Below are 20,794 nucleotides of genomic sequence, written 5' to 3' on the forward strand. Positions count from 1 at the left end.
GTTTTTATGCCCCATGGTCCTGGAACCAGCTCAAGACGGACAATATGCTGGACTGCTTCATCCATTTGGATGATTTTAAGAGGATATTGGAATCCTTAAAAACTGATGTTGATAATTGTGTTACCTGAAATGTATCATGTATAATTTGTGTTTTTTTATGTTTCTTTGTGTGTGGTGTTTTATGTTGTAAACTGCTTCTTGCTTCTCTTGGCCAGGGTTCCCTTTAAATGTGATGGATATTTCAATAGAACTCACCTGATAAAATAAAGGAGAAATAAATAAAATAAAGAAATTTAACCATGTCAGTATTGTTCATTAACCTGAATAACTCCAGTCCTGACAAACTACAAGGATAATGCAGGCTGTGGGCCAGAATGGTTAAACTTCCACACCAACATTATTTTGCTGTGCAACCAAATAAGACCTGTTGAAATCGATCAAGATTTATTTTACCAAACCAAAAGAAAGTGTACCACATTCAGGACATAATGGAAAGACAATCTACGATAATCGCAGTCGGTCATGTAGGCTATCCTAAAATTAGTTTTCCTGGTAAAAGGCAAATAATCGAAGTGGACTTCCGGAATCCCCGGGAAAGGAGAATTCACGTTCACGTGATCAAACTGCAGCGCAGCATGTGACCCGCACGCACAAAGCTGCAAGATACACTCCAGTCATATGATTCAGCGCTCAATCGGCTGCACGGAGTTGGATGCAGTGTAGCTTCTGATGTGGGCATCCAAACCAGTGATACGCAGTGCTAACGGATCGGGCCGCTTTGAATCATTTGAAAGGCAGAACGTTATAATATAGTGTTGCTGAAAAGTAAGTATCGGATTGTTCTGCCCTCCGACATGTTAAGGACAAAAAGCAGACTTAAACTTTAGGATCAGTGTAATTAGTTTCCGTAACGTTCTCGTATTCTTTTTATGTATCTTCGTAAATTGTGTGGCGAGATTAAGTTATATAAGCTATATATGATTTACGTTACCCAATTTCTATTCGTGCCCGGAAAGTGCAGTTCAAGTTAATCGCTCAACTCGTTTACCTTGCCTGGCTAACTTTCTAGCGGCGAGCTTTCATTTATTTATTTATTTTTTTGCAAGTGAGACTCAAACCCCTCAAAACAAAATTTCTCTGCCTTACAAGCTAACAGCAAGTTAAATAAGTTTCCATTACTGTGAAAATATTGACCATAACAGTGAACCAATTTCGGTAATCAGAATATTCATCGAATGTTAAAGGGTAATGATAACTGGATGTACTTTGAATGTTTTTTTGTTTTTTTTAAGTCACGAAGAATATTACTGTAACGGCGGTTTTAAAAAGGCCTTTCAGTCTTGTTATATAGGCCTATACGTTTTTTAAGTGTAAATTTAATAAGTAAGTTAAATGTTCCGGGCAACTCTATTCGAGTCGATTTTTCACTTACGCCTACTGTGCAGGGTCCTTAGCAATGTTTTTTTAAATATATTTTTTAAATGTTATTTCAGTACTTTCATACGGTATTCTTAAAATGTATTTGACACTTATCTTACATATTTTTAATGACTAAATGATAACCGTTGCCAGTAAATTTGTGTGATATAGGCCTAGCCAGGATGCTATTCTATGACTGGGGAACATAGAGATCTTTCTGGGATCTTAACGTCGTGCGTTACCTGCGATATAGCCAGGATTCGCCGAATATGTTTTTGTATATTTGATTAAATGGTGTCACGATATGCTATAACAAATTATTGCTCCCGCAGTAAATTAGACTTTTGAAAGCAAAAGAGAACTTCCCCGATGGTATTCTGAAACTCGATTTACGATCGTGACGTTTCACATGAAAAGCATATTGTAAAAATATGTGCATTTGAATGAATATTTTTCGACGTCTATACCAAAACAACCATTGTTTTACAAAATGCTATAATAATGAAATTTATGATTCAAAAATTCGAATGAAAGAAAAAAAAAAATTTTTTTGGTACTATTTGGTATTATTTGTTGGTACACGGACATTTATTTCCCTCTCTTAATTAAAGGTGCGTAGTTAGTTATATTCTTAGATATATACGTATGTAGCCCCATAAAGCGTTTTTTAATTAAATACGAGAGGCGTGCTCATCGATTACTTTCAACATTTACAAGACCCATCCATCCCCCCCCCCCCCCCCCCCCAAAAAAAATAAATAAAATTAGATAGATAAATAAATTAATTGAAAAAACTCAGATCCACGGTTACGAAGAATGTGTTGAATTTGAAGAGCATACCCGGGCTACACATTTTAGCTTTAGTTTGGTAGAAAAAGAAACGCATATTTTATTCTCAAAAACAGAAGAAGCACCTAAATGGCTTTCTGACGAAAGAAGTACTAGTGGTTTGCAATTGGATTTGAGGCCACTGTACTATTGAAGGACACCGTAGGCTGAATTGAAAAGGATTCTTGAATTCCATTACCTTCCTATTGGACTTCAATTTCCTCAGTGCAAATTGGTTTTGCAACAATGCATGATACAGAAGGAATTGTACAGTCTTGAAATGACAGGGCCTTGAATAGTAATCATATTGGCAAAGAGCATTTTAATATATGACTTCAAAGATTTTGGCCACTTCAGGCGTAGAACATTTGATTGCTGTACAAAGGCCATTATTCATATTGCCTCTTACCAGGTGCTACTCTTTGTACCAGATCACCTCACAGCTATTTAAAAAAAAAAATTGATAGGGTATTTTGCAAGGATTCAAATTCCATCCCGTGTAACCTTGCTATTTGGCTGCATATTACAATTTGGGGGTGGAATATTCGCACGAACCAACATGTACAGTATTTAGAAATGTAACCCCTTCAGAATATACAATTTAACGTTTGACCTGTGTTTCTCAGGAAAGATGACCACTGAGAAACTGCAGCATTTTCGGGAGAGAATCAGAACCGAACTGGATCGAGTCGTGGATTTTTGGCTGAAACATTCTCATGACAAAGAATATGGGTACGCTTATAAAAATGTTCTCAGTAGGTTATGGTACAAGTGTTCATATGCATGTTGGTTACATTATAAGTTGTAACATGCGGGTGTTACTTTTCTCTTGTTTCTTTACAGTGGCTTTTTTACTTGCATTGGAAAGGATGGTAAAGTGTATGATGAGCTGAAATATGTCTGGTTGCAAGGCAGACAGGTAAAAACAGTTTTACCCAGCACTTTCATTTATTCTTTTGGATTGATTTGTTTGTTCACTGTTGTATTACATTACATAGGTCATTTAGCAGAAGCTCTTATCCTGAGTGACTTACATTGTTAGAAAACAGAAGTGCATTCTGTAACTAGTTCCTGTGCTGAGTGAGAATGCTGTAGTGCTGAGGGAGAATGATGTAGTGCTGTGAATGTGAATGATGTAGTGCTGAGGGAGAATGATGTTGTGCTGTGAATGTGAATGATGTAGTGCTGAGGGAGAATGATGTTGTGCTGTGCGTGATAATGATGTTGTGCTTTGTGTGAATAATGCAGTGCTGTTGGTGAAGGATGTGGTGCTGAGCATGATCGATGAGTGTGTGATGCCATACTGAATGTAAGTAATGCAGTGCTTATGTGAGTGATTTGGTGCTTGTGTTCACTTGCAGGTCTGGATGTACTGTCGGCTGTACAGAACAATGGAGCGATTTCACAGGCCTGAAATTCTAGAGGCTGCCATCTCAGGTTAGAGGAAGGAGGTTTATATTGATATTCCTGGTAGAGAATATGGACTGTGATGTCTTTCATAGATTCTTGGATGTGTCTGCCTATGATGAAGACAATACAGGCATGTGAACCTGCTGGACATGTGAGAACTGAATTCCATTTGAATAATGTTCAAGAGCATGTCCACGTTGTATGAGTCTACAAATTGTGCTCTTTTGAAAGAAAAAGGTGCAGTTCACCATAAAAAGGGGAATTGGTCACCTTGCGTGAATCAGTTGTAAAACCCATCTGTTGGACGGCACTCAGAGTGCATGAGTCTCAATGCCTCACTTGGGTTTGTAGGTTTAGCCTCACCTGTAAAATAAAGGGCACGTTTACATTAGCAGCTCCAATTTCAGTGACTTGGACTCTGGCTGACCTGCAAATTGGATTTTCTGTTACAACAATAACTTGGGGTGACCTTTACTGTGTTTACTGGGGAGTGGAATTGTTTCTTATTTCAGTGAAACCCATGAAAGGAAGAGAGGAAAAAGGAAATGAAAGGAGAGAAACTAGGAAGGGATAACAGGATCATAAAATGATAGTGAATGAATCAGCACATTTACATCCTTCCCTTTATTTGTGCACTCGCTCAGCCTTCTCATTTTATGTTCAAATGTGATGTGTGAGTTGGTTGATGGATTATGAAGAGTCTGCACCAGATTCTTTGGTATTTGGTGAAATGCATGGTGTTTCCAGCACATAGTTAACCTCAATGTATTCATCAAGCCTGATAATTAATCCAGTTTTATTGTTGTGGGTTCAGAAATGTTTCTGGGACTCCAGAACTAGTGTTGCCTGGCCCTGGTCTTCTGTCTTCTGCCTGAGACAACTGCTATATTTGAATCAGTTAGCAAACATTCCGCCACACGCTTGCAACATTGATCGTTTTTGGCTGGACCGCAACAGCGGGGCCAGCCCTATAAATGCAAATGTCTGTGACTGAGTTAAGAAGTTACACCATTGGTCGGCCGGTCCAGCCATATACTAGGTTTTGACCTGGTCTTGTTTTTCTTGCTGTGCAGGAGGGGAGTTCTTGCAAAAATTTGCTTGGGTGCCCTCTGCTGGCAGCTCGGGGAAGTGTGCTTTCTGCCTGTCCAGAGATGGCCGAGCAGTGAAAGTGCAGAGGACTATCTTCAGCGAGTGTTTCTACGTCATGGCCCTGGATGAACTGTCTCGTGTCACTGGAGACCAGAAGATGCAGGTAAAATGGCTCCAAATTATACATAGCGCTTATATGTATCAGAATCTGAGTGCTGAAGGGATAGCATGTCCACCACCAATGAGTAAGACCCTCTTGGACAATTTAAGGCAGCCGTTTTGTGGCAGAACCTTCCATTAATCAGTCAGCCAATCAATCAGTCAATCTACTCAATTATTCCAGATTATAAAATTGTTGTGCATCCATGATACAAAAACACACAAAGAAGATCTACAATAAAAAATTAAAAAACAGCTTACGATAGATATAAAACAACATGCATCCAAAGGGTTCCTAAAATCAACAACAAGGTAGAACGCTCCAATACATTATAGCTCTGTGTAAAAATACCAGTGCATTAAAGTGCAGTTTTTAATGAAACTACACATGACATGACTGGGGTAATTGTGTAAATTAAGGAAATTGATAGTAATATGCAGTGAATGACAAGAGACAAGTGTGATATTTTTCTCAGATCATTTCTTGAAATGCGTAAGATGGGGAGAATATCCGTATCAGCTCACTTATGAGCAGATGTCAGCTGTGCCAGCCATACATTTCTCCTTGCCTGGCTTAACTCCTTCATCTCCTCTCCCCCATTTTCTCTCACCACCAGTGTTTTATAAAAATGTCTGTTCTTGCTGGATTTGTTATGACAGCCAAATATTGCACAAGTCGTGACCATGTCTGAAATAGCTTGCTATGAGTCAACTGCATAAATCAGTTATTCAAATCGTAGTTGCATCAAGCCCATGCAATTAGCCCCCCCTGAAGTGCCGTTTTCTTTTTAGTAGAACTTAAGCAGTAAAGTAAACTGAACTGAACACACAGAAGTAACCTTCCATTCTTGTAGAGGTATTCAATAGCTGAGCTGGATTATCTCCTAATATATTCATGTTTGGTCTTGTTATAAAGAGGCTAAAATCATGAATCTGTTGATCATTGATAACATCATAGTGCATTATAAGGCAACTTGAAAAAGCAAGTTTGTCAGCTTTTAGATAAGCCAGCCCTTGTCGGACCCCTCTTACACTCCTTTACCCTTCCACACCTCACCCGGTCAGGGCAACCATCCTCCCCCTGATCATTCATTAAGTATGCATAGTCCAGGAGAAGAGAGGGTGTTATCCCCCCTCTTGCAGCTACATAAAATGTGGGCCTTTCTTTACTTCAGTGGCTTATCACCAGCCAGTTAACATGGCGGTGGACATCGGGGTTTGGCATCCGCTTTTGGCATCCGGGGAATCTGAACCGTGTCTCTTGGCCTGGTGTTTCTTGGAATTGGGAGTGCGCAGGGTCTGACGCTCTAGATCTTACAAATCACTGGGGTTTTTACATTTTCATCCCTGGCTTCATTCTGCTGTGTTCTGGTTTTTGGATTTTGGTTTTGTTTTTCTTGGGATTACCTTGGGAGAAATGAGTGGTTTGGTATTTCCTTCCATTCATTTCTTTGTCTGTAACATGTCCTTGTCTGTAACATTCCTTGTTTGCGGTAGTTGAACCTTCGTCTTTAGACATTGAATACTCGAATACCTAATAACTTTCTTCATTTTAATCTGGCTGTGAGTTGTACATTGTGATAAAGATTGAATGAGCAGTTAGTTCTGCCTATCAACAAATTTAATCTAATGTATTTTACATGTTGGATAACTGAGAAGTTTTGACCGTTGATGCACTTGTGTTCGGCATTCATAGTGTCGAACCGTACACAAGGGCGTTAGCTTGTTAAAACTGCTTGATTCGGAACATAAAACATATATTACTGAATCCTCACATTCCTCACAAAGCCAACAATGCCTTGGTCTAAATTAAACTGCAAGAAAACCTTCTCAGCAAGCAGTTGTAGTTGGATTGTGTGAAATGCTGACACAAAGTCAATAAACAGGAGCTTAGCATGGGTTTTGGGGCCCTCGAGATGTTTATACAGAAAATGAAGTTAATGTGGTATCATGGACATTCACCCCTTTTTGCTCTATAAGCAAACTATAAAGGGTCAAGCAGACTCTCAACATGACTTGGTACCTTTTTAAAAATTATTCTTTGTGCCACCAGCCCAAAGTAATTTCAGACCTTTGTAGTTTTATTTTTAGCAAGCGGAAGTATAATAGCATGTTTCCATAGTTAAGTAACTTTCTCTTGTTTCAGTGATTCTAAAAAAATGTACTGAGAAATGCCACTATGTTGATCATCGCATGACCTGAGCTCCTGGCTGCAGTGATTGTCAGGCCCTGCACTATTTTTTGGCTTTCTAAAACAGGCTACACTCAGTGTATCAAATTCTGAGAGGGCACTGAAGTTATCCTGCGTATATTTGAGATGTCATAGATAAAAAATGTAAAACAAATGTATGTTGCTCCTTGGTTGTCTGAATGGAATTCTAATAATTTAATCTCTTGGTTGCCCTTGTGCTGTGACCCTGTCATTTTTCTCATACCATTACAGGCAGCTGTCACATCATAGCTATTCAGTTCTGCTTTTACTTTACACCTCAGCTTGGTCTTTTTGATCCTCACTCTTACTTCCTCTCTGGCATCCCTCATGGCATTGACATCACTACTCTTATAAAAAGCTTGCTTCTTCCTTGACAACTTATTCTTTAATTCCTTAGACACCCATGGCTTACTGCTCAGATAAATTGTTACAGATTTTGCTAGGACTCAACATATCTCTGAAAAAACAGACGTAACGATAAAAACAGTCTTGTAAGAAAGGGGTACTGACCTCCATCCATGCCCTGCTCTGCCGCCTCTCTACCTTTGCTCTTTTCAACACAGCACTTTCCCTTACCTTCTCTTCTCAGACAAAGAGAAGGTAAGGGAAATCAGTTGATTTGTCTCTGATGTTTAATAAGAAGGCACACATCCTTTGTTCTTCGTTGTGCACACAGCATGTATTTCCATAGTCCATAATCCGAACCATAATGTCCATCCCATTAACATGCTGTAGAAGGGAAACTGGATTCGTATACAAGGCTGGGGTTGTTCCATAGTAGAAGGAACCTGCATGTGTACTAGATGTTTGTGAGTGAAGTCCAACAGACAGACTACAACGACCACAACTCAGTACAACATTGCCCCCTACGCATTAGCTGGGGTGGAGAGGGAGGGCTGTAGGCCCCAACACCCCCCTTATGTGATCCCCTTATTTGAGCACCCGTGTGGAACGTGTGCTTGCAGGTGGAGGCTGAGCGGGTGATGGAGCTCCTGGTTGGCTGGGCGCGAGGGGACTCGGCGGGGCTGGGCCGGCCGGAGCTTCCGGGGGACCCCCCCGTGAACAGCATGGCCGTGCCCATGATGGTGCTCTGTCTCCTGGGGCAGCTGACCGAAGGCCGCCCCCAGCTGGGAGAGAAGTACAGGGACTTGGGGGCCTGGTGTGTGCAGGAGATCCTACAGCATGTGCAGGTGTGTATGTGTGTGTAACCGCTTTTGTGTAAAATGTATAGATGTGTGTGTAAAGGGAAGAGAATGAGCAATTAATCTGAGAAATCTCTCCCTGCATCAGTTTAGCCATATCACTGGTGTGTGTGGTTTGGTATCAGTGTCTGTGGGGGCGGGGATAATCATTTCAGGAAAATTAATCATTCGATTGACAGCCTGCTCTCTATTGTAATTAGCTAGTTCTGCATAAACTGTTCACTTTAAAATGGTTTAGAAAATATATATAGTTGTGTGAGGTATTTTTCTAGACTATTTCTTACGCATTTCTGAATGTTCCCTGGTCTCTCTTTTTAATGCTTCATAATCTCCTTGTTCCCATGTTGATACCTAGTCAGCCAATGAAAGAGTGATGAAGCAATATGACACAGTCAGTGCAGTCAAAGCCCATTGGACACAGTCAGTGCTGTCAAAGCCCATAGGAAAGGCCTTCTTTCACATTATAAATTGTTCCTATCTCAAAAAGGTGTAAAGATCTGTGTTGCATATGTGGTATTTAAGCAGGTATGCATGATCTTGGAGTGGGTGCTGTTGTAGAATGATGCCATTCTGATTGTTACTTCTTTCTTCATGTGACTTTTGCTTGCTACTCTTATAAACTTAATTATTTGTTGGTATACAAAGTAATGTGCCAGCGCACCTGCAGTCCTGTCCCTGATGAATAGAAATGGATCATTTGATCATGAGTGGGTTTCAGATATAATGCTGGCCTGTGTTGGACATACTGCTTGTCTGGACATACTGCACTCTCTCTCTAACATTTGGAGGCTGATGGTAAATGTGCATTCTGGCCAGTCTGTCTCGTGTACGTCTCATTCATTCTGGGCTGCAGGAGTTTTGAAGCATGCCAATGAAGCTTGTAATAAAGCATTTCATGTTGCATAAAGCTTTCATTCAACAGTCTTTTATTTGAATGAGTATGTTTCATGTCTCCAGCTGTGTGTTATCTCTGTGTGCCACCATAAGTTTGCGTGTCTCCTTTTCTATAGAATGTGTGGGTGTGTATGTGTGGGTGTGTGTGTGCATCTGTGTGCGCATGTGTGGGCGTGTGTGCATGTGCGCGCATTTGTGTGCGCGCGTGTGCCCGCGTGTGTGTGCATTTGTATGCGTGTGTGTGCACATGTATGCGTGTGTGTGTGTGTGTTCAAATTTGAGGCAGGGTGTGAGTGGGAGTACATCTGTATCCTTGTGTCTTTTGTGCAAGCCTATGTGTGAGTGTGTATGAGATGGACTGTGGTAACATATTTTGTGTGTGTGTAAAGGGGAGAGAGTGTGAGTGTGTTACAGATGAGCGATCAATCTACAGCTTGGAAATCTCTCCCTGCATCAATCTATCCCTGTTACTGGAAGGGTGGGGAGGGTCGGTGGGGTCGGGAGGGGGGAGTGCTGCAGTGCAGATGTAATGAATAGTGGCTGGTTTGGGGGAGGGGGGGCAGGAAAGGAACGGATTTTCAAAGGGGAGCAGGCACGTTCAATTACAATTTCCCTCTCTCTGCCAAGTAATTCATTTCAGAAGCAATTACCGGGCTGGCTCTAGTGTGCTGGCTGGCCGTTTTCATTCTAACTGAAATAAATGAGCTGTCAGTGTGGTGCAGTGTGGAGGGGGAGGGGAGAGACAGCCAGGAATCTCCTGCACTGCTCGCCCAGGCTGACTGGCCAGGACGCTCAAACCACACGGTCCGGACCAGCACACTGACCCCTTACACCTTCTCTCCCAGCCTCCTTTAGACCAACTGCAACGGTGCACAACCAGGCACTCACCTCCTTTACCTTCCCAAGTCTCTGAAGGGTTTTCTTACGTTTTTTTATATTCTTGCCGCAAAATACATGATGTTGAGTAAATATTGTGCATACTGTGAAAATTCTTGCTTCAAAGACCTGCTCATGTTAAAATGAGGGATTCCTTGTGTGTGAGTGTTTGCGGTTGTCTTTTTTTAGGGAAATAAAGGGGAGCTTTGGGGACTGCTGTTAAACACCTTCTTGTTTTTTGCACACGAAGGGTGACTTCTGTTTTAATGTGTTCTTGTTTTTGCACAGAGAGGGGGGACTGCCATTTTGGAGAACGTCTCAAAGGAAGGAAAGGAACTGCCTGGTTGCCAGGGGCGACTGCAGAACCCAGGTGACACAATGTCAATAAAAAGCCATTCTGTTCTGTCCTACCTGTTGTTTTCCTTCCTCCTCCGGCTTGTGTGTACAGACAGCATTCTTCGCCCTGTAAATGAAGGCTTAATGCCTCATCCCTCCAGCTCACTCAGCTATTTTTAAAATCTCTTTCTTGGTTTTTGTGTCTTCTGTTCAACCCTAGAGACCCCAAATAAATATATAATTAAGCATAGTCCTGTACGTGACCAATTACAACAACTTCCCTGGCCCAGTGATGCAATTATTTACAATTACTCAGCCTGTCCTCTGCTCTCCCACACATTAAGCCTGGAATTAAAACAAAATTCTCTCTGTTCCTACACACACACACACACACACACTCACAAAATCCTGCTTACTGGCAGAAGTTATGGTGTTACTTTACTGCCAGTTGTCGAGAGCAGAATAATTCAGTGCAAGAGCATGATTCCTTCACCTCTGATGCAGATTTCCTTTTCTCTCATGCAGAAATATGTGTGCCCTCAAATTTACCCTGCTGTAGGACTGTGCCGATGATCGTATAAGCGAGTGAATGTTTCCCCCCAAAATGGTCTACCACTGCAGGCATACCTCACTGAAGCGTCCTTGTGAATTCCGCTGCTGTTCAATTTCCTATTAGCTTAATGTTAACAATAATGAAAAACCCCATAGACACGCTTCAAAAACTAGCTTGCCTTAAGTGCGATCTGTTTTACACTCCTCAAAATTGAATTATGTAACAAATAAGCGTATATGTTCATAAATAACTACTTTGGGCTCTCAGTACCACACTTGCTAGCTAGACAGATGAGGGCATACCTGCTATCCTTGGGACCTCAGAAACAGGGAGATTGTGCAAAGAAAGGCAGGGGGTCTGGGGGTCCTCCACCAAAAAATGTGAATTTCGAGGACTTTGTTTTCTGCATTCTGGCGATTTTTTAAAAGTATAAAAATAAAATTATATAAGCATGCTGCAACTGAATTTTTATGTGAAATAGGCCTACTTTTCAATTTAAAAACAAGTTTCAACAAAAATTCTATTTAAGTGTCTGCCCATGTTTTATAATCCATCTTAATATACTGTTGAAATGCAGTGAAATAATCAGTGTTGGGGAAGCTCCTGTGAAAATGTAGTTAACTAAGCTACCAGTTAATGAACACTGGAAGTGGTTAAGCTGTAGTACTGCTGCCAATAAGAGAAAAGTAGTCAACTACGCTAAAGCTACTTTTTAGTAGTTGCGTTGAAGCTGCATCATGATAAAAACATAAATTAGGTCACCTATGGGAACTAGACGCAACTGTTTTTTAAATAACATGAAAAAATAAATTCATGATCTAATCTGTAAGATTCACACTACCCAAATGATAGTTTGTTTATTAAAAAACAGACAAAAGGTGCCTTGCATTATTAAATAATGTTGACTAAGACACGTAAACAAAGCATCACAGTAATCTAATCAATAAGAAATATAAGCGTGTTTAACTTCATCAGTGTCCTCAAAAGATAGGACCGAGAGATAAGAAATGAACCAATCCAGCACAGTCTCAGAGACCCCAACCCAGTTTCTAAGTCTGTCAGTTAAAATGAGGTGATTGATGGTGTCGAATATGCACTTAGATCTGAAAGCACCAGAATGGAGTATTCACCTGAGTCTGCCTTACGTAGCAGGTCATTAGTAACCTTAGAAAGTGCAGTTTCAGTGCTGAGGAGCTGTCGAAAACCAGACTAGAATTCAAAAATATAGTATATATTCTATATTGCTGTTAGCAGTTGCTTAGATACCTTTTATTTCTAAAATATTAGAGAAAGCTGTATCTTTGAAATAGGTATGTAGTTATCTAGTGCAGCGGCATCAAGGTTAGGCTTCTTTAGAAGGGGCTGGACAATATCAGATTTTAAATAATCAGGAATACATCCAGTGCAGAGAGAATATCCATTTAAAACGGATTGAAAACTGGGGCCAATCGCCCCAATAACACTTTAAAAAGTCTAGTAGGTCTGATGGCTAGGGGACTGGAGGACGGTTTCATGTGGGACACAGTGTCAACAAGATCTTCTATTCAAACAGGCATTCAGAATATTTATTTGTTGACATTTTCAGTGCAATACTCAGTAATCTTAGATATAATATTGTCGATTTTCTCCACAAAGAAAGATCATAACTTGTCACAGTCAGCAGTCTGATGCGGAATTTATGAGACTGTCAATCATTTTAAATAAAAGCCTAGTGTTGTGCTGATTGGCAGAGACCTAATCTGAGAGAAATTCTGCTTTTGTATCATTAACTGCCTTGTTGAAGTATATTAATAAGTCTTTCATTTGAAGATAATGAACTTCCAATTTGGTGGACTTCCATTTGCTTTCTGTTTTTCTGCATTCCTCTTAATTGTCTGTATTTCATCATTTATCCACGGATTTATCCACTGGTTTTTTTACTTTGTCTTAATTGCAAAAAGAGCAATAGCGTTCAGTTTGGTTTGGCACAAGTTATTTAATGTGTGTAACACTTCCTCCATATGTAGAGTTTGTAGTTGTATTTCTGCTGGAATTTGAGAAAGCTGCAGAAAAATTTGAAGCAGTTTGAGAGTTGATCATGCGTGAGCGAAAAGATTGCCTGTTATTTTTAATGGGCATAGGAAGCTCTACATCAAATAAAACACTCGAGTGATCAAAGACAAAAACGTCCTTCACTTCAGGGCTGGTTAAGCTAATGCCAAAAGTAAGAACAAGATTGAGCGTATGTCCTTTAGAATATGTTGGTTCGTTATCATGCCGCACTAAATTAAAAGACTCCGCAAGGTGTAAAAAGGCAACAGTGAAAAGGGAGCGGCAGGGGTGTCAATGTGAATGTTAAAATCACTCACAATAATGATTGTGTCGTAGTGCAAAACAAGAGAGGGTATAGAGATGGGAGAGCATTTGAAAGAGCTCTTGTGAAATATGGCCATACCTTCACCTTTTCCACTGTCTGTAGGTTTTTTTTTTAATCACCTTTCAAGTTGCGAAAGGTGATAAAAAATCATTTGTGATAAAAGTCTTATTTGATAGTGATCTTACTTCAAGAAGTGCTTTTTTTCACTTTCTGTAGTTTTAAATCAATGAATGCCTTCAGCACAACAGAAGTACTGATTTTTATTAGATTAGATTATTTGGGCAACAGCCTCGAGCACACAGATCTATATAAAGCTTTATGACCAGAAACAACAGGTTGAATTTGCCAGAGTGGGGGATTCATAAATTCAAAGGGAACATCGGAGCAGATCTCGTTAAAAACAGGTGTATCTAACAGGGAAGTGGTCGTGTTGCTCTGTAATAAAAAACGGTCGGCTGAGCGGTAGATAAATAAAATCTGTTATGAGCACCTAGGCAAATAAGTGTACAGGCCTCCTGGGTGTTAGCGGACAATACTCTGGTACCATTCCTACTGGGGTGTAGACCATGTCTACCAAATAACATTGGCTGTTCCCAGACAGTTATTAATGGATACAGTATCATGTTCTTTGCACCACCCAGACAGCCAGTTATGCAGGTTAAAAAGTTTGTCAAACTTCTCAGAGCCTCTGTTAAAAATGGAGGGAGGTCCTGACAGGATAATCATTTTATTTAGTTTTCAGAGTTTGCCACGAATCTCACGAAAGTGATCCTTCAGAGCTTCGGATTCCCATAGTTCCTCAGTGCACAGCGGCAGTGGCTGTATTTCCTGTTACAATTGCATTTTCTAGTTGAAATTGAGTGTCTTTACTCTCGCACCAGGGAAACAGTTCAGCTGTCTTCTGATAGCTGGGCACAGCGGTGTTGCGCACAGTCGAATCGCGGAAGACCTCCGGCACCAGTGCATTAGATTCTGCAGTGTCAGTTTCCAAAGGGTCATTTCAAACCGGATACCTGTATTAAGTTTCAATCAGTGGAGCATGGGGAAAATGGTTTTCTTCTCTTTGTGATCCACACCCCACTGTGAGTCTGGGCTGGGGAAGAGGCAGGGAGGAGGGCTGACTGTGAGTGAGGCAGCATTGTTGAGAACACAGTCAATTTCCTTTTCTACATCTTTGTCTTTTAGAGTAATGATCCTTTTCTCCAACATTGAAATCTTGTCAGTGAGCTCCTTGATGAGTCCACATTCGTCTCACTCAATGTTTTTGGTCAGTCCACATTCATCCGCAAATAAAATCATTTCACATGAGACATAGAGGACGGTTTTACCCTTTTCTTCAAGAGGGTAGCCCATTGTGCAGATAGCAGCGTAGGATCTAGCAGCGTAAAGAGGAGACCATGACATGTAATAACTGCGAGAATAGACAAGACACTCGGACCCATTTTCGCAGTGAAATCACAACTGTCAGAAGAGCAGTGATTCACAGCGGTGGCAATTTAAGGCATGTCCAGCTTTTAACAGTGTGGATCTGGTGCTCTAGGGCACGCCCTGGAGGCGGGCTGGTTCCTGCTGCAGTACGCGGTCGCTCGCGGGGAGCGGGAGCTGCAGAAGGTGACGGTGGAGACGTTCATGGAGCTGCCATTCCGCACAGGCTGGGACCCGCAGCACGGCGGCCTCTTCTACTTCCTGGATGTGGACGGGCACTGCCCCACGCAGGTACTTCCTGTCAGAGCCGCCATGTGAGGAGAGCCTGCTCTTTCAATCCCACTGTGCTGTATTCTCAGTCCCATAATTCCTCGCAGTCATACAAGCCTGCTCTCCCAGTCCCATGAACTAAGTGTGACGGCCTGGTTTGCTGGAGTAGAGTTTGAAGCTCTGGATGTTGATTGTGTGTGTGTGTGTGTGTGCGTGTGCGTGTGCGTGTGCGTGTGCGTGTGCGTGTGTGTGTGTGTTTTCCCTGCAGCTTGAGTGGAATATGAAGCTCTGGTGGCCGCATTGTGAGGCTCTCATCGCCTTCCTAATGGCCTATGCACAGGATAGGGAGCCCGCACTGCTGGACAGGTTCACTCAGGTGTATGACTACACCTTCAGCCATGTGAGTAATTAGTCAATATAATGATATTGATAATAATACAAATATTGGTAGTTATGCATTGAATCTATAGTGCATTCTGATGATTTCAATGCACTATACAAGAAAGGGGGTGAAACTCTATTCAACCGCCACCAGTGTTCAGCACCTGCCTGGGTGATGCAGAGTAATCCCCTTACATCAGCTGAGGTAGAGAGTAAATGGTAAATGGTAAATGGACTGCATTTATATAGCGCTTTTATCCAAAGCGCTATATAAAGCTGGCAAATATCTAGGTTAATATTGCAAAAATGGATGAAAGTAGTAGCAATAGGAGATGCTTGCTGTAGCGGCAGTACTGCTAATAAAAGCAAGGTTTCCTTAGAGCCGAACATCCAGTCCTTGGAGGCGGCCATGGGTGCTTCAAACGCAGCTTTGTTTAATCTCCTACAGTGAGTTTTCATAAATGTTGCCTATGTTGTCACCAGTGCAAACTACACCACCCCTGTGTGCAACCAACCACCTCACCCCCACCACCACCCTCCCAAAATGGCCTTTGGCATTTATTCCTCCTGATCATCCCCTACATGTGATTGGCTGCACAATCCCTTGCATGCCCTACCCACTCTGATGGTCCAGATCACTACAGATGGTCAAGTAGGTTTTTGGTGGCATACCTGGTTATATAAATAAACTAGCTGCTCCCTGGACAAATGTAGGGTTGTGCTCATTGTAGGTCCTACTCCCACAAGGAAATTGGCAGGAATCCGCAATCTTCTTATTTGTGATAGCTGCCCGAGGCAGCAATTTAACGCATGAGAATCTTCATGAGCATGCTATCTCATTTTGCATTTGTGCATAATCACATCCAGAAATCTTCAGTGTTGACCAATATTTCATGTTGTGCATTTCTAATTTTGCAGCAGTACCTGGTAGTCAATGACAGGCTTGGAAAAACTGTGGTGGGTTTGGTGTACACTTATAGAAAACTTTTAGCCTGCTAATGATCAATGGTTACCCACCAAGATGGCAACATTGTCAACTACTTAGCTGACTGTGCCATTTTACTGACTTGTCTAACAGTTCATTGACCATATTATCCTAGATAACTATTAGCCTGGTCAAAACCGGACAAAGTCACACCATTGTGGCTAACAGATATCCAGTAAGGCGATAACTTTTTATTTTACAATGCACTACTTATCTCCCATGAAATTCTGTTAAAATGATTTGTAATATGTGAACTAATATTACACGTTAGTTCTTGAATTATACAGTGACTATATTAAAACTATCTTCTTTAAGCTTAGTTGTATAAGTGTGCCTGGCAATTCTCATATTATGACAAGCATGACAGCTATCAAATAAACAGAAACAAATATTTTATTTTTTATTTTTATTGAAACATTTCTGTTGTTTAAATCCACTGACAATGAGGGTTAGTTTTTGTATATTTAATTGTTAGCTGGTTATAATTGTGTTATTCTTCTTTAAAAAAAACATCATACTGTACCTTCCTAACTAGCTAGCCAACCAAAATCCTTGATTATACTATAAAATGTTGATGCTGTTCCAACTACTGTGCTTACATCAACACTTGAATTTAATTTTTCTCTCTAGAAACTTCAGACCTAATAGTTGATTATATTTACTTTAAATGCCTCCATTTTAAGTAAGATCATTAAAGAACATTCCTCTCTGACTCCCGGATACAAATTAAGTGCTTGGAGTACTGGAATTTCACAAGGTGATAATGGCTCATATATTAAGCAGTTATCAAGCAGATTCTGCTCTCCCTTTGCCAAAAAATATCCCTTGGTGCATTGCCATAAAATCTCCCTTCACTGTCTCCCATTTGAAATTATTGCTCTCAAAACATCAATTAATCCTGATTGATCAGGGGAAAAGACATCTAAAACATCAGTTTGAACAAATGCCTGTATGTAAAATTCTCCACTGTTGAATATTTGAAATGGTCAGAAAGGGGCTCAGATGTTGGCTGCCAGGGCAATGATTAGCCTCTCTGTAACTGCCACTTCCTATTCATGTTTGTCATGACACCTCTTCCTGTTCCTGTTTGTGGGCAGTTTCCTGATCCGGAGCATGCAGAGTGGTTCGGGTACCTGAGTCAGCAGGGCAGCGTGGTGCTTGACTTCAAAGGAGGGCCATTTAAAGGTGAGCAATGTGGTTGCATGGAGGTCATGGGACCATGTGGACACAGCTGATTGGTTGGCTAATTCTAGTCCATGGGTAAAGGCATTAGCATGGGCTGCCAAGCACTTTCCATGGGCTTTTGGTCCTTGCAGACCAAAGCCAGACGTTCAGATTGGCAGTAATATGAAACGTGAGATGAATTGCGTTGATTGGGTGTTTGATAAACCAGCCATCTGGCTTTGGTGACCAGAGCTGACCCGAGCAAGACCACAGGTAGAAACCTCTCTGATGTTTTTATTTGTTTATTTGACTGGGACAGTGTGCAGCCACTTGGCTGTCCCAGAATTAGCTATCAAGCTAAATATCATCTGTTTTCCCTTGGCAGGTAACACAAAAAAAAGGAATACATGCAGACAACATGTATTCTTGAGTAATTAACTCAACATCACATCCACATAGACCTGGAGCTCTCCTCTTTTATTAGAACGTCACCAAAAAAACCCATGCGTGAAGGAACTCTGTGATTAAACATCAGTAAATAAATAAGTCACCGGATGTGTCATTCTCTCCCAGGTTTCTTCCACGTGCCCCGTTGCCTGTATATGTGTGAAAGACTCCTGGATGGCCTCATTGGACAGTCCTGAGATCCCTGAGGGCTGAGCGGTCGAAAAGCAGAAAACCCCACTCAAAAAAAAAATCTAATAATAAATACATTTTTATATAGGAGTGGGAGTGGCGGTGGGTCAAGTGTCAGTGCTATTTTTTTTTTTTCTGAGAAATTTCTGGTTTCCACATGGCGTTAAAAATGATTTACTCCAGTTGGTGGTGAGTAATATCAAGTCCAGTCCATTACCTTCTTTAAAAAACCTGGGCGGAGTGAGCTGGGGATTGGTGTCAGGCTTGCAGTTCTTGTCCTGTGGTCACACCTGTAGTTGTCCGGCTAACAGTTTAACCAGGGATTTCACAGACCCTTACCTGTGCCAATATTGCTTACCTCTGTCTGTACTATCTGTGAAACCAAGACTGTTAATGCAGCCATGTGTGTGTTAACAGTCTGAAATTTTAATATGACAATTTTGCCAAAGAAAACATTCCATTCCTCTAAAAACATGTCCTTTGTGAGCCAACTGTAGAGATTGGTTGGGGGGGAAGCAAAGGTGCACAGATTTAAAACCTTTTCAAAAATGAAATTGTTCACTAGCTAAAGCATTGATTTAAAAAATATTTAAAAATACAAAGGGAATTCTGTGCTCACCGCTGTACCAACCACCTAGCTGACTTGCCAGCTAGACAGTTGGCAAGTCTTGAAAGGATTGCTAGCTTTATAGTTTGTAAGTAAACTTGGCATGCTAGACATGTTCATTTTATATGGTTAATGTTAATCAATTCTTTCCTAATCTAGCACACACTGCTCATTCAGATTGACAAGCAATGTTTGTTCTGTGTTTAAGAGATCTGATCAAGAGTGGCCAACCCTAGTCCTGGAGAGCCACAGGGTCATCTTAAAAACAACAGCCATTTTAGATCAAGTAAACCAGTTGTGGTGGGTTAACTGTGTAGTAAATTGCTTTAAATGATCGATTAAGTGGCGAGTAACACCAAAAATGGCAGATTCTGTGGCTCTCCTGGACCTGATGCTTGCAGGGAGATGGATGCTAGTGTACTTTCTTAAGCATTGGCATCAAAAGATTAGATTAGCCAGGCAGACTGAGCATGTTTATGATTTTCATCTTATTTAGATAAGTTGAAATGTTTTTTGTACTGAAAAATGGCTTTGAGGAAACCATTTCAGAATTTTAAGGGAAATGTACAGTATTGCTGAAAATGCACTTTCAATGGAGGCTTGTGGCTGTTCTGGGCCCAGAATGAGGTTGCTGTATTATAATGAACTATACTTGACATGGACAGCAGAAATGCTGTCATTGTATTCAAATCTGTTGATAATTAATTATGTTGGTATAGGTCATGAGAAACCATCTTAATGTGTAGAAGGTCCAGTGCATATTCACTTTATTTTTAAACAGGCTGGGTGAATGTCAAAGATCCTGGCATTATCGACTATATTCTGAGAAAGTGTGTGTGTGCATCTGTATGCACGGGAGGGACACATATATGTGTTCATATGATATGTTTCATATGTACTGCTTTGTGTTTACAACATATCCACAATTGTCATCATTTCAACCTTTTTTGGCCTAAGAAGGGGGGAAAAAACATAGAAACGATCATCTATGGATTTATCTTTCACTTTATCTTTAATTTCATGAAAATCTGTGTACTGCAGCATTTTGATACAGTAAAAGATTTATTTTTGGTTTTAAAAAACATTTTACAATTTTCAAGGTCTTGATGAACAGTGAGGTGGATTAGATGTGTTAAAAAAATTAAACTCTGAATTAGCTAATATGTCCTGCAGATCCCTGAAAAACAATATACTAATGGAACACTCCTTTTGCTGTTGATTCACAAGGATAATCAGTGGGGTCTTTGAAAAGTAAATGCATTTTATTAAACAGGTGTTACAGATGGAAGAGTGGAGATGGTCTTTTAATTCAGCCTTCAGTGACTTGAAGTATATTTACTGTGTGTTGGGTGTTTGCCCATATCTGATTCACTGTTAAGGTATTCAGTATTCTGTGTGTGATCTTAGTCATAGACAGAGATGTGGATGTCACTAGATCAGGACTGTTTGAGTGTTACACTTTTGAACAAATTACTGCTTTCATCCAAAATGTATAAATTATTCATTGCTGTAAATCATAACATAATAATAGATTTTGTCTTTAACTGTTTTGACTCATGAAACTCACGTTTGCATCATTTTCAAGTGGGAATTACGATCTTTTCATCAGTATCGGGTCTAAGATATCTAGGTTTCCTAGAAACCTAGAGGTTTTCTAAAACCTCTCCAAAAATGAATAAAATGCTTGTTGGGCATGATAAAGCATATACATTTGCCCCTTATGATGGTTTAAGATAAAACATTGAAAAAGAATGTGACATACCTAAATATGTGCTCATTCACTCTTCTTGGTTTTTCTGTTTTCGACAGTATGTAATTTTTTATTGCATGGGGATGGGATGACATTTTACAAATGTTACTATTCATGATCACTCCAAGGGAAATTTTACATTTATCTAGCGCATAGCAGCACACAGTAAATTTGAATGAGTATTTTTCATGCCCTAAGTGGCAAGTATAGCTCATGGAGATACTAATACCCTATGTTATGCA

General features: G+C 40.5%; 1 protein-coding gene across 2 annotated transcripts; it reads left to right on the forward strand.

Annotated features, from left to right (window-relative positions):
- Nucleotides 1-670: 670 nt before the first annotated feature.
- On the forward strand, nucleotides 671-20,508 carry renbp (renin binding protein). 2 transcript variants are annotated; one of them, XM_035388358.1, is made up of 11 exons: nucleotides 671-825; nucleotides 2,874-2,979; nucleotides 3,091-3,166; nucleotides 3,609-3,684; nucleotides 4,731-4,909; nucleotides 8,083-8,307; nucleotides 10,378-10,459; nucleotides 14,875-15,050; nucleotides 15,298-15,429; nucleotides 17,493-17,580; nucleotides 18,133-20,508. In XM_035388358.1, the coding sequence occupies exons 2-11, from the start codon at nucleotides 2,879-2,881 to the stop codon at nucleotides 18,201-18,203; spliced, it is 1,206 nt and encodes a 401-aa protein (XP_035244249.1). In that variant the 5' UTR covers nucleotides 671-825; nucleotides 2,874-2,878; the 3' UTR covers nucleotides 18,204-20,508. The 2 variants fall into 2 exon arrangements, with proteins under 2 accessions (XP_035244249.1, XP_035244250.1); XM_035388359.1 differs by lacking the exon at nucleotides 18,133-20,508 and adding an exon at nucleotides 17,945-18,119.
- Nucleotides 20,509-20,794: the final 286 nt, after the last annotated feature.

Source organism: Anguilla anguilla, chromosome 13 (genome assembly GCF_013347855.1).
Source record: "Anguilla anguilla isolate fAngAng1 chromosome 13, fAngAng1.pri, whole genome shotgun sequence".
In the NCBI taxonomy this organism is placed as follows: Eukaryota; Metazoa; Chordata; class Actinopteri; order Anguilliformes; family Anguillidae; genus Anguilla; species Anguilla anguilla.

Bases quoted from the DNA above. Each gene is read 5' to 3' on its own strand.
- renbp (XM_035388358.1), top strand. From the start codon at position 2,879: ATGACCACTGAGAAACTGCAGCATTTTCGGGAGAGAATCAGAACCGAA. The intron at 3,167-3,608 runs GTAAAAACAGTT...GTTCACTTGCAG, and splicing joins TCTGGTTGCAAGGCAGACAG to GTCTGGATGTACTGTCGGCT. The intron at 15,051-15,297 runs GTACTTCCTGTC...TTTTCCCTGCAG, and splicing joins ACGGGCACTGCCCCACGCAG to CTTGAGTGGAATATGAAGCT.